Source organism: Taudactylus pleione, unplaced genomic scaffold (genome assembly GCF_031769625.1).
Source record: "Taudactylus pleione unplaced genomic scaffold, aTauple2 ptg000244l, whole genome shotgun sequence".
NCBI classification, from domain to species: domain Eukaryota; kingdom Metazoa; phylum Chordata; class Amphibia; order Anura; family Myobatrachidae; genus Taudactylus; species Taudactylus pleione.
The window spans coordinates 1110001-1125020 of NW_028284646.1; the positions used below are offsets into that span (position 1 = coordinate 1110001).

The window sequence follows — 15020 nt, forward strand, 5'->3', positions numbered from 1 at the left end:
GCATGTGTGGGGACAGTGTGGGGGCCCCCTATGTGTGGGGGCCCCAAGACGACCACCCCTAATGCCCCGCCTATAATCCGGCCCTGCCAGACCTTTTTCAAGACATCGAATCATACATACTATACAACCACTGTGATACAATTCAAGAAAATCAGCCTTTCATATTTATTTGTACAGTGTGTGTGTCTGTGTCTGTGTGTGACACTTACACAGCTTGTCCCAGACATTATTTTTTGTGAACCAATACTCTAAAAGTAAATTTCAAACACATAATTCCTTATTTGTCTGCAGATTTGAATAAAAACTGAAATGTACTACTTGCATAGTAATTCAGGTTTACACAGATGCTAGATATTTCCCTAACCATTGTCTTTCACTTAGCCTCTTACCTGTGAATCATTAAAAAATGTTAACCTTTATGCAAACCCCTAACTCAAATAACATTGGTCATACTGTGAAAAAGTAGCGATAATGAAAATAATATTATGTTATAGACATGCAAAAGATGGGAAATGACTGTAAAATAACATCCAAGTGCTTGGACATCCCAGTGACCACTGTTGGATTGTGAGGGAAAGGAAGCTGCATATTACCACCCAGGCACTGACTAGACAAGGTCATCCCTCAAAACTCAGTGTCAGACCCAAAAATAAACCCTGGGGTATAGTTACTAAAGTGCAGGTTTTAAGAAGTGGAGATGTTGCCCATAGCAACCAATCAGATTCTATTTATCATGTATCTAGCACCTTCTAGAAGATAATAGTTTGAATCTAATTTGTTGCCATGGGCAACAACACAACTTCTAATAACCAGCACTTTAGTAAATAACCCCCCTTGAGAGGGAAGCCAGACAGAGGCCAACTATCACTTTAAAGGAGCTACAAAGGTTAGTGGCTACAGAGTTTGATTCAGCAATACTGCTTTTATACCTAAATTCCGGGTCTGACTGATTGCGCTATTTACACTGCAAGCAAAAAATATGGTAGTTGCTCAATCAGCTTAATGATATACTACCGTTGCTTGTAAAGGGTGGGGTTTACACTGAACACAGAAAAAAGAAAATTGTCCCCCAGCACACTGCAGATAAATCAAAAATACTTGAATCCTACATGATAATAGAAATTCAGTGGTATTGGTTTATATACATTTGCAAATATATGAATAAGCACTGGGCCTACGTCAAGGCTCCTCTTTACCAGCGTGCCTAACATTAAGGGGTTCACGTCCGAGAAGCAAGGCACCCCAAAAAATTCCAGCCAAGGACCATCCCCAGGGCATCACACGAAAAGGGAAAAAAAAGTGATATTGAAGTGTAAAAGGACAGATGTGTAAAGATAAATCAATAAGTGTTAATGAAATGTAAAAGAATTAAAATGACATAAATAATATACAAATGAATAGAGAAGTGAAAAAATATTCTATGTGAATTAAGTGGTGATGCCATGAGAAAGGTCCAGCCAGAACAACCCCTGGGGCCCCACTCCCAAACGCTCACCCCAAAATAATTATTGCTACATAATAGTAGCACCCACTCTGGGTCATATAATTACAAATTGGTGTACTGCATGATAACAGTACATGTATGAGCTGAGAGCTAACTTACCTTGGAGGTACCCCAAAAAACCTCCACATGGCACTATAAGGATCAGCACCTCCTCCTAATGCTGACTCCCTTCATGCCTCCAAACTGCAAGCAAAAAATATGGTAGTTGCTCAAGCAGCTTAATGATATACTACAGTTGCTTGTAAAGGGCGGGGTTTACACTGAACACAGAAAAAAGAAAATTGCCCCCCAGCACACTGCAGATAAATCAAAAATACTTGAATCCTACATAACAATATGTGTAAGTGTAATACAAACCAATCTGTTGACTTTTTAGGGGTTAGATAACTTTGCAAGCCAGTGTGTGTGGGGGTCTGTTTGTGTCTGTGTGTGTATACTGTATATCCCGTTTATTCTGATGATAGAGCCCAACCCCTCTCCATTCACAGACTGTGCACATTTTGTTTGCACTGTGTGCAGCATACTCTAGTTACAGTTTCAAAATTACCTTTTGATTTATTATCAGCTCTGAAATGAGTAACAAAGCAAACACAGCTTATGCCAGTTAAAAAAGTGGTAACATATAATTAATGATGTGATTCCCCAGGGGCGGCATGGCTACTGCCCTTGTCCTTAGCCATATTGGTGCCAATAAGAGCAAAGTGCTATGTTCAGCCGCTATAGATGATGTGCTCCCTGTCCTCCTGTTTACATTGCGGGGCACAAGAATAGTATACTTTAGCAAAACATTTGTATTTTTCTCAATTTGATGGTTAATTCACTTGTAATTTACAGTATCTGCTTTAACTATCAGAACCACAAACTACAGGGATGAGCTCACCCCCTATAACACAGCAATGCTTCTTCTACTTGTATCAGAAACCACTGGAAGAAGTATAACAGACCTTTGTCACTCTAACAATGGTTCTAGTCAGGGGCATAAATAGATATTTGAAGACCCTATAGCAAAAATTTGTTCAGGGCCCTTATGTATTACCCAATGGTGAAAAATGTATACAACACGTAACTTTGACAAGGAATATGCCCCCCCCCCACCAGCTCTGGGCCCCATAGCAGCTGCACCCCTTGCACCTATAGTAGTTACACCCATAGCTCTAGTTGCTCATAACTACGGCTTTGTCCAACCTGATTTAATATAGAAGCTAATACAGGTTTGGGTTCAATCTGTTGCTAGTTGTCAGCTTTGGAACAAGAACTGATAAAATAAATTGTCACAAACTCTACAAGTTTATTTGAATATATTTATAAGTACTTATTATGCTTAAACTGTTATCTAAAGAAAAAGATCAATATACATTTAAAAGTAGAATTTTCTCCACTCTTCAGTGTGACTGCTTTTCTGGGATGTTTGTCTACACTTACCATAAAAACAGTAGAGGGAATGAGACCTACAACTTTATAACAGAAGATGGAAGAGGAATGTTGAATGCTTTCATTGCACATTACATCTGTTTGCAAATTAATAAACATAGAATTTATGTATTTGGATGTCTGTGTTCAATCTCACCCACGATAATTTCCAGATACAATTTTCAGGGTGAAGTATACATTTATTTTGTTGACACCACAAGGTGGGATGAAAATGTAATGCAGAATCTCTATCTATATTACATTACAGTATGAATAATTAATTGCTACATAAATAGTTTCAGTCTGCTTTATGGACTCTAATTAGATTAGATCAGTAACCAGGTCTTATCAGTTTAAATTGCTGTCAAAATTAATGTCATATAAAAGTAGAAAAATGAAGTACTCACTTGAAGTGTCTTTGTTTTTGTAGTCATTAGAGGCTGCAGAGAAGCCTGTGGGTAAAAAACATACTTAGAATTGCAGAGCCAGTAATCATGGGGAATTGTACGGAAACATAGCATACATTAAATATGATATTCATCTAGACTTCTTCATGCATATAAATTATTATTTTAATATTATGAGTTGTAAATGGTTCAAAAAGTATTGCTTTAAACAATCTTGTCAGTTTAATTGGAATAGGGTGAACTCTGCAAATTTCACTAAAGGTGCACTAGGCATGATGTGAGGTAAATGTTTCAGACTTGTTGGTGTCAAGGCCAAATAGCAATGTGACTGCAGCCCCAGGAAGAGGGATATGTTTAATATCCTGGCACATGGGATTCCAGCGGTCAGAATGCCGGCGCCAGAATCCAGCCACTTATAAGAATCCAGGCACCAGCATCCCAGCCGCCGGAGTCCCAAAGCTAAGTAGCAGGGTTAGGGGGAGGGGGAGGGTTAGGAGTTAAGGTTAGGCACTAGTTGGAGGGTTAGGATTAGGGTGCTGGAAGGGGGAGGGGGAGGTTAGGTTTAGGCACTAGGGGGGGAGAGGTTATGGTCAGGCACCAGGGAGGGAGGATTAGGGTTAAGGTAGGGGGAGGGTTAGGATACCTACTGATTAGTGTCGGTTTCCTAACCCTGTCGGGATTCCGGCATCAGGATTTTGAACACCGGGATCACAAACTCCGGCATCCCTTACTCATTCCCAGATAGTGATGACCATCAATAACTGATGTTTTTTTACCATCAGCAATTAACCATTGATGGCAAGCCATCGATGGTTAGGTCATGCACAGTCGGTGCATGTGCATAGCAGGGTCAGCACTCATTATTGGGGATCAGCCACCAATGTTTACAGTATCCAGTGGCCTCCCATCAATGGTTAAACCATTGATGGTCAATGGCCACCCTAGCCCCAGGCTTCCAATTTGAAACAGCACTCCTACTCACACAAATGTGGTACAAGTACTCCTTTGGCTGCACCCTGTGTGTCACACATAAGACGGATTTACAGTACAAGAACCAAGTATGAAGAGTCATACTGTGCAGACTGCAACCAGGCACTTCTCATATAACAGCTATTTGAGCATTAAACATTCTCAATTGTATAACACTTGTTCCCCATTGAAGCTCCCAGTCATTTTACATATATATATAAAGCCAAATCACACTTTACTATTATTTTAGCTCATTAAATCTGCTAGATAACACTGACCAACTTACTTTGCATTAACCCTACCGTTTTCCTTAAAATAATACGAAAGTATATAATACTGTGATTGCTTCATGCAATATTCCTGACAAATAATTAATACAATTCAACTTTTTTAGTAGATTTTAATATCCACTTTGTGGTTAGATTAATTAAAATCAGTGAAATAAAAAAAATATAGAACAGAGATGAAAATGAAAATCAAGGCTGCAATCTGTCTCTATATCGCATTTGATATAGTTATGTTACTAACACAATCCCAATGCTATAATAAATGTTGTATTTAAATTACCCGAAATGTATCTATTAATCCGTGCACAAGTGAGCTTCTAAACAATTTTTATTTCATTCATGACAATAGAAAAAATGTATGATCTTTCCATCTTTTATTATATATGGCAAACAATGACATTCAATGTGTTTCTACTTATAGCCGACTAATTGTTCAGAAATTGCATAGTAAACTACCACATACATAAGTATTGCACTAAGATACAGTTACTATCTGCAGGTCTTAGTTATAGTGTATGACTTCTCAGAATGTGGTAATTAGGGGTCTATACATTATGTTAATTATCGGGGTCTGAGCGGACCCCGATAATTAACATACTAACTCGCTGTGAGCGCCTGAGCAATTCATCACTGCTTCGGTGTGGAGACAGCAGATCCAAAAATCAGCTGTCTCCACAAAGCAGCTGTTACACTTGCCACTGAGGGACTGAAAGCAGAGGTCCGGGGTTGGGGAAGAAATCTCCTGGCGAGGGGCCTGAATGTATGATCTCCTCATCCACAGAGTTTGGATGTTAATGAGACCTTATCAATGGTGCGGATTCAAACCTGCTGGGAGGTGTTCACCAGTGACCCCTACCAATCAGGATATGGGTATTTTGCTGCACCCAGCAGGCAGGTCACAGTCCTTTGATCTGGAATCCAAACCCTGTGGGAATATAGAGTCACACAGATGGTGGCCCGAGGAATATGCCTTCCAGGAGGCACAGTTGCACAAGGAATTTGAACTTGAGGTACCCACAGGTAGACGTGTGTAGAAGCACAATTGCGCTGAAGGAGGACTCCTTGGTATAGAACACAGGCAGAGGTGGTATGACGGACTGTAGCTCCAGAAGGAGAAGCTAAGTTGTACACAGGCTGAGGTGGTAAGGCACACTGTTGCTCCAGAAGGAGACGCTAAGTAGTACACAGGCTGACGTGTTATGATGTACTGTTGTGCTAAAGGTAGCACAGGATTTGCACACAGGCTGAGGTGTTATAATGCACTGTTGCACTGAAGATAGCACAGAGTTGGCTCACTGGCAGGGATGGTAATACTGAGTGGCACACAGGCTGAGATGAAATGATGCACTGTTGCACTGGAGGTAGCACAGGTTAGCACTCTGGCAGAGTTGGTCAAACACACTGGAGAAAACACGGAGGTAATCTCAGGGGAACCTGGAACGAGGACCTAACTAGCATGCCCTAAGAATGGCAAACACTGTTCAGGCAACTTTCTGGTGTACTGGGGCTGGTTATATGCCATGGGGTAGCAGCTGATAGGAGGACAGCATCAGCTGACCGAAACCATACTACCATTGGTTGGAAGTACTGACACATGAGAAGGACTGTCATGGTGGTGCCCATGATGGGAACCACAATACCCAAGTAACATACACTGGTATGTTACTTGGGTATTGGGCCACCCATGTAACTCCACCAGTGCCTAAGGTAGAATCCTCAGCTCGTCACCCGCCACCGCACCTGACATCTGACTGCACGAGAAGTCAGGGGAAGCCAGCGCAAAGGTGAGCAACAGCCGATCCTAGGCTGAACCCTGACAGTATCCGCCCTTTTCAGGGTGGACTCTGGATACCCACAAGGTCTGTCAGGAAACTTCCTATGAAAAGCTTGAACAAGCTTAGGAGCATGAACATCCAAAGCTTTGATCCATGTTCTTTCTTCGGGTCCATACCCTTTCCAGTCAAGTAGATACTGGAGGCCATTAAACGATAACAAGAGTCAATAATTTTTTAAATCTCAAACTCGACACCTTGAATCTGAACTTGAGACGTCTTAGGAGACGAGTGCTGAAACTGGTTCAAAATTAAAGGACGTAAGAGAGAAATATGAAAAAAGTATTTGAAATCTTCAGTTGAGGTGGAAGTTCCAATTTATACACCACAGGATTAATGATCTTGAGGATGCGGTACGGGCCAATGAACCCCAGGGCAAATTTCATACTGGGTAGTTTTAAGCAAATATTCCTCGATTACAACCATACCCTATCTCCCACTCTCAGAAGAGGAACAGCAAGGTATTTTTTAACTGCAAATTGTTTATAACTACTTGAGGCCTTCTTCAATGAAGAATGAATATCTTTCAACAACTCTGCAAATGAGGCTGCCAGATTAGTCACAGCTGGTACTTCCACAGATGGTAGCTTTTGAAAATCAGGCACACAAGGATGTCTAAATAAAGAAAATTCCTTTGCTCTAGGCAAAGACAGGGGGAAAGACAAATTTATGTCTATACCGGGGCACTCTTGAACAGCAATACAGTAAAAAAAATTAAGAAGAATAAATAAAACCTTTAATAATGATGCCTTAAAAAAAGGAAAGGGAAAAGGGGAATTAGAAAATCTCTGGGTGAAAAAATGAATAAACAATTAACTAATCATGGTCGTCATAGAGATGTGCATGAAAAACTAGCGACATATATCTATAGTATGAGCATAATATATTAATCAGTCCACGGGGAAATTATATACAGAAAAATGAGAGCTAGCACAAACAGGATTAACCATGTTAACCATGGGATAAATATTGTATAGAATCTGTTGCAGACTAGTATCCTAGAGTGCCCTTGCTATGAATATCAACAGTTCATACAGTATAAGATAATATAGGTCGATTTAGTCACTAGAGTAGGGAGTTTCCTGGCACATAACACATGTCTATGCACAAACACAAGTATATGGCAGAATTGGGTATAAATTGATTATATACACAGTAGAATCAAATAACAAATATAAATGGAAGAGAAAGTCAATATGAGTTGGCAGAGGGCACCCAATCTTAAAGATCAATTAGTCGAAAGTCATTTTACTCAGATTCCCAGTAAAGTCCCCCCCACTACTGGCACTCATCCTTGTGGGAATTGCAAAATATGCCCACACATACACATCAAAACCATAACAGATAAATTTGGCCAAAAAATCATAATTAAGGATTTCTTTCATTGTAAAACCACAAACATAATTTACTGTATTAATTGCCCTTGCAACATCAAGTATATTGGGATGACTACGAGAATGATGAAAATCAGAATTCTCAAGTATCTAGGCAATATACGTAATGCTGAAACAGACCTACAAAAATGAAACAACTCACGTCAGTGGTGAGACATTTTCATCAAAAACACTCTGGACGGGAAAAAGACCTGAAGGTGTCCTGCTTAGAGAAAATCAAATTGGGCCTAAGAGGGGGTGACCTCAGTAGGGCCCTTCAAAAGAAGGAGAGCGAGTGGATTTTCAAGATAGGAACGTTAATACCTACAGGTCTGAATGAGAACATTAATTATAGTGTGTTTATCATGGACTGAAGAAATATATTCTGGGCCATCGCAAGAAAGGTCCTCATGTTTCCCTTTTTTTGTGATATTTAGTCCCTGTATGCTTTTAATCATTTTCCATCTTTCTGTTTTTGTTTTTTTTTCTATTAGTTCGTATCTTTTCAATTTGATTTTTTGTCCAGTTTTTTGACACTCACACTTATATTTTCACCCTACCACACCCTTGTACTTTTTACTCTTTTCTTTTTCCTCTTTTCTTTTCCCTCTGTTTATCTTTACCATTCCATTCACATTTCACTCCTGAGTAATTTTAGCTCCATTTAACAGGCAACATATTTGTGTATATTTACTCTATGACGACCATGATTAGTTAATTGTTTATTAATTTTTTCACCCAGAGATTTTCTAATTCCCCTTTTCCGTTTTCTTTTTAAGGTTCATTATTAAAGGTTAAGTTTCATTTATTCTTCTTCATTTTTTCACTGTATTGCTGTTCAAGAGTGCCCCGGTATAGACATAAATTTGTCTTTCCCCCTGTTTTTGCCTAGAGCAAAGGTATTTTCTTTATGTGTACTTCACAAAGTCTATGGGTGCACCAGCAACCGTTAGTTATCCAGGATTGTCCAAGTGATTAACTACTATGTTGGTTTTTTCAATCATCTTATCATTTATCAGTTATTTCCAATAGCTATATTACTCACTCTTGCTTTTTTCTTTGTTACACAAGGATGTCTACCTTTGACTGTAAAAAATGGCGTGGAGCCAGAAGAAGTATGGTACCTAAGGTTGCAATAGATCGACCCAGTCATATGGTGAGGACACAAAGCATCTAATAAAGATCTCCAGCTCTTGGTTCACCCTTTTGGTTTGACCATTCGTTTGTGGATGATATGAAGAGGAAAATTTCAATTTAATATCACAAGTAGTGCATAATGCCTTCCAATATTTGGCTACAAACTGTATTCCTCAATCGGAGACAATTTCCTTGGGTAATCCATGTTATCTAAAGATGTCCCAGATAAAAAATTTTGCCAATTGTGGAGCAGAATGAAGACCGACCAGAGGAACAAAGTGAGCCATCTTCGAGCAGTGATCCACAATCATCCAAATAGTATTATGGCCTTGGGATGGAGGCAACTCCGTAATAAAGTCCATCGATACATGAGTCCAGGGAGCAACTGGAATTGTTAAAGGACTTAGTGGACCAACAATTATTTTGTGAGGTACCTTGTGCTGGACACATTTAACACAGGACAAAATAAAGTCTCGAACATCTCTTCTCATGGTAGACCACCAATAAATTTGTTGTAAAAACTAGTATGTTTTAAAGATACCAGAATGTTCAGCAAAGAGTGAGGCATGAGCCCATGTTAGTAAGCTCTTATGCAGTTGTGGAGCAACAAAGATCCTGCAAGGTGGAGGAGTCAGCAGCTGAGTGGGTGCAAAAACAAGAGGGTCCAGGATTGGATAGATTTGGGATTGATCCTCTTCCTCCTGAGTGGTCATGAAGCACTGAGACAAGTCATCAGCATTTTTGTTTAGAATACCAGGGTAGAACTGGAGTTTCAAATTTAATCTGGTGAAAAAGAGATACCAACGGGCCTGTCTGGCATTTAAACGATGAGAATTTTGTAAGTATACCAGGTTTTTATGGTCTGTAATGACGGTGATAGGGAATCTAGCCCCTTCCAGAAGATATCGCCATTCCTCAAATGCCAAGTGCATTGCCAGTAACTCCTGGTCACCAACAGTTTAATTTTTCTCCACCGGGGAAAATTTTCGTGAGAGGAACCCACATAGATGGTTTCTCCTGTCCTCCCATTTGAGACAGCATTGCTCCCACTCCCACTGATGACACATCCACCTCCAGAGTGAAAGGTTTGTAAAGCTGAGGTTGGTGAAGAATTAAAGTGATACAGAAAGCTGTTTTCAAGAAAGCTGTTTTCAAGAAAGCTGTTTTCAAGCTTAAACTGCTACGGGAGTCCAATGGCAAGGATTAGCTCCTTTCCTTGTAAATGCTGTAATGGGCGCAACCAGAAATTAGAGATGAATCTTCTGTAATAATTAGAAAATCCCAAAAACAATTGGGTAGCCTTCAGGGAGTCAGGTTGAGGCCAATTCTGAATTGCAGTATGCTTGTCTGGATCCATCTCCAAGGGTTTCCCAGAGATAATATGTCCCAGGAATGGTATAGAGGATTGCTCGAAAAGGCATTTGGAAAGTTTTCCGTATAGACAATGATTCTGAAGATGAGATAGAACCTCTCGTACATGTCATCAGTGTGATCGTAAATCCTCCCAAAAAATTAAAATGTTGTCTAGGTAGACTATGACAAACTTATAAAGAACATCCCTGAAAATATTGTTCATGTAACTTTGGAAAACTGCAGGAGCATTACTCAACCCGAAGGTCATCACCAAGTAATCAAAGTGGCCATCCTGAGTATTAAACGCAGTTTTCCACTCATCCCCAGCCTTAATACGGATTAAATTGTATGCTCCGTGGATATCCAGCTTTGTGAAAATGCTAGCCCAACAAACCTTGTCAAAGAGTTCCAAGATGATACCAGTTTTGACAGTGATTTGATTAAAGCCATGATAATCTATGCAGGGCCTGAGACCTCCATCCTTCTTTTGTACAAAGAAAAATCCAACTCCTGCAGGCGAAGAGGATGATCTGATGAACCCTTTGGGCAAATTCACTTTAATATATTCAGACATTGCTGCAGTCTCTGGAATAGAAAATGGGTAGACTTGGCAATGGGGTGGCAGCTTCCCAGGAAAAAATTCTATAGAACAGTCTCCAGGATGGTGAAGAGGTAACTTGTCTGCAGCCTGTTCACAAAAGACATCAGCAAAGTCCTGGTAAAGCTCGGGTAGGCAGAGAGCCAGAGACACCTTTAATTGATCTGGAACAGGAATCTTGGAAGAAACTTGCTGAGTACATACAGGAAGTATGCGAGACAAACATCGGTGAAGGCAATTCGGACCCCAGGCAAGAATTTATTTTAACCAAGGTAAACCTAACACTAAACCATAGGACGACCTAGGTAGGATTAGGAACTCCAACATCTTCTGATGAAGACACCCAACACTGAGGGACACTGGTACAGTAACAGAGGAAATTGACTCCCCTAGAATGATGTTGCCATCTACCCCCTGAAAGGGAAATTTTTGGGGGTATGTTGCAGTATTGGTAGGTTGCAGTATAAAGCAATGCTCCCAGGGCACCTGTACACTGAATGGAATACAATGTGTATCTGGAGATCTACAGTAGATGGTGCTATTTACTGGAATGTCTAGCATTTGTACCAAGGACTCAGAAATAAAATTTCCAGCGGCACCGGAATCCACCAGGGCTTTAAGATTATTTTCCTGGACTTGTGTGAAAGGGATACTCATAAAAGGGTATCCATAAACTGGTAGGGCTTGATGACCACCCCTAACTGAATGCTCCCAACTTCAGTTAAGGTCTAGCATTTCTCGCAAGAAAAGGACAATTCTTGAGCATGTGTTCTGGAACAGCACAATTCAGGCAAAGCTTGTTCTGAAATCGACTATTCCATTCAGCAGGAGTCAGCCGAGACTTATTGACTTGCATATTCTCCTCATCAAAAACAGGAGAAGAAGAGTGGGCACTCAGAACTGGCCGGTCCAGGAAGCGATCTCCTTGTTCCCTACTCGCCCACCATACTCTGACATAGGTCAATTTTAATACAAAAAGATATTACATCATCAAAAAACTCTGTAAGATCTTGAGAAGTCAGTTAGTCCTTAATTCTTTTCAGAAAGCCCATGGAGGAAGACTGCCTTGAGAGCTTCCTGGTTCCATTATAATTCTGAGGTGATGGTTTGAAATTGGACTAAATATTGTCCAATGGTGCAAGTCTTCTGATGGACACAGAGAAAATCAGAGGAAGCTGAGGCAGAATGACCATGTTCATCAAAAAAAAAATTTAAAAGAAGATATTAAACTTTCCTAGTTGGCCACCAGGGGATCTGCTCACTCCCAAAGCGGGGATAACCAGTCCAATGCTGTTCCTGTCAACAGGGCGATGACATATGCCACTTTGGAACTTAAGGTAGGGAAGTTCTGAGGCAGACACTTGAACTGTATCTCACATTGGTTGATGAAACCCCTGCACCCGTCGAGGGTTACCATCGAAGCGTTCTGGAGTTGCCAAATGAAGACAAGATTTCTGAGGTACAGCCACACTAGGCAAAGCCGGAGGAACTAAAGGAGCTGGATATGGAGAAAGAGGAAATATTGAGGCCAACATAGTCTGTAAGGATAATAATTGTTCTGAGAGCTCCTGTAGATACTGCGCCACTTGGTGCTGAGATGCCTCCTGATTGTCCATATGAGACATGAGATCTTGTAGTGCCCCTGCACTCTGGGATCCTGAAGCTTCCAATGGGCCTGTACAAACTGTCACACTTGCCACTGAGGGATTGAAAGCAGAGGTCCAGGGTTGGGGAAGAAATTGGAGGTGAGGGGCCTGAATGCATGATCTACTCATCCACAGAGTTTGGATGTTAATGAGACCTTATCAATAGTGCGGAGTCAAGCCAGTGAACCCTACCAATTGGGATATGGGTATTTAGCTGCACCCAGCATGCAGGTCGCAGCCTTTTGATCTGGTATCCAAACCCTGTGGGAATATAGAGTCACACAGATGGTGGCCTGAGGCACAGTTGCACAAGGAATTGGTACTTGAGGTACCCACAGGAAGACGTGTGTAGATGCACAATTGCACTGAAGAAGGACTCCTTGGTATAGAACACAGGCAGATGTGGTATGTCACACAGTAGCTCTGGAAGGAGATGCTAAGTTGTACACAGGCTGAGGTGGTAAGGCGCACTGTTGCTCCGGAAGGAGACGCTAAGTAGTACACTTAGGTGTTATGACACACTGTTGCACTAAAGGTAGCACAGGATTTGCACACAGGCTGAGGTGTTATAATGCACTGTTCCACTGAAGATAGCACAGAGTTGGCTCACTGGCAGGCAACTTCCTGGTGTACTGGGGCCGGTTATATACCCAGGAGTAGCAGTTGATAGGAGTACAGCATCAGCTGACCCAAACTATACTACCATTGGTTGGAGGTTCTGGCATGTGTGAAGGACTGTCATGTTGGCGCTCATGGCAGGAACCACAATATCCAAGACACAGGGCCACCCATGTAAGTCCACCAGCACCTAAGGTAGAATCCTCAGTGTGCCACCCGCTGATGCACCTGATGTCTCACCACACGAGAAGTCAGGGGAAGCCAGCGCAGAGGTGAGCAATGGCCGATCCTAGGCTGAACCCTGACAGCAGCTTTGCTGCTCCTTTTGGAACAGTGAAAATTAGCACTTCTGAGGAGACTCAGCAGTGCTAGTTCACCTGTGTGACCCTGAGTTCACACAGAAACAGAAAGCCCCAACATCCGGTGGAAGGAGCTGGACAGGGGTGGACACAAACCGGGACTCCTTCCCATAGGGAAGGAGCGGAGTGTGTGCTGTGAGCAGAAGCAAATGCCATCAGAAGATGGTGAATGCTCCTACAGTCAGGCTCCGAAAATATTGTATTTTCAGAGCTTGATGATTTTCTGTCCCAATACTAGTGTATGAGGACAGCGGGCCACATCGGAAGTGAAAGGAAAGCTGGAGATATCTGTGATATCACAAGCAGGGTCACTTCCAGCATGTGTGCATTCCATGCTTTGGGATGCTCGCCATCCCCTGTATGGTCAACGATAATGCTGAGCTTTGTCTCAGGGCTATCAGTGCCACTGACCCACTTAGAAAACCGCTCATCTGGGAAGACCTTGAAATACTCAGTAGGCACTGTTTATGGATAATTAGTGTAATAAATTATCATTTTAGATTGAAGTTTAGGTGTTGATTGACACAGGAAGTGATGTTGTTATGCTTAATTGATACCACTATATAGACTGATTCTGGAAGAGGGGGAGATGGAGCTGGTTGGCTGTGATACTGCTGTGAATTTTTTAACTGTCTTGACAAAGGTCCTCTGGGACTGAACCATTTACTATATGATGCTTTGTAAGTAAATAAAACCATTGTTGGCCTATGGATAAAGATTAGTGAGAGCCCTTTTCTTTCTGGCTTGTATATATTGTATAACTATATATATGGTATGCACGTCTTCTGAACTTTTGCCATATATATTGTATATAGTGTATATATGTATAATATATGCTATCAAAGTAGAATGTTTGTTGATTTTTTTTTTCTCGTAATTGCTGTTTTTCATTTGTTTCACCTCTGAATGTTTTTGTAGTGAGTGTGGTCAGCAGTTGGAAAGGAAGTGCTATATTTGGATATGCATATCCCTTTTGTGGTAGTTTTTTATAGTGAGCACCATTGTGGCATGCTTTGTGGCTTTGTGGGACTGGTTATGGGTAAAACATGATGGAGATGTTAGATGCAGTGGAGTGGGATTTCTTGTCTGGTTTGTGCTACCTGTGCATCCCGATATTCTTTGTGCAGATTCGTACATGGAGATGTGCATTGGAGATGTGTTTGGCATTCCTGGGCAGTTGCTGGGGTTTGCTGATCAGACACAGATGTGGCATGGTGTGGGTGTGATGTTGATGCAGAGTGGAGTGATGCTGTCATGTTGCTAGGGGTGGTTGCTTGCAGAGATGCTTGGTCACTCACATTGGGGGCCATGCTCTGATGGATGGTCTGTACCTAATGTGGGATTGGTCTGGGTTTCGGTGGTGCAATGATGGTTGCATCTGGAGATGTGCAGTGTATGATTGTGGTGTCTGTGGACACTGACAGTGGATGTCTTGGTCCTTTGGATGCATGAAAGTGCACTGGGGAAGATCTTTGTGGCGGTGTTGACATGGAGTTGCATGTAGTCAGGGGATGCATGGAGTGCTGC

The 15020-nt window shown here is 41.4% G+C and overlaps 1 protein-coding gene across 5 annotated transcripts in view; it reads right to left on the reverse strand.

Moving 5' to 3' along the window:
* Window positions 1-15020, reverse strand: part of MLIP (muscular LMNA interacting protein) — a 258418-nt gene that overhangs the window by 30876 nt on the left and 212522 nt on the right. For all 5 annotated transcript variants that reach the window (XM_088479668.1, XM_088479670.1, XM_088479667.1 and 2 more), the window contains one exon: window positions 3322-3366. In XM_088479668.1, coding sequence (XP_088335794.1) covers window positions 3322-3366 — 45 coding nt within the window. The remainder of the gene's footprint in view (window positions 1-3321; window positions 3367-15020) is intronic.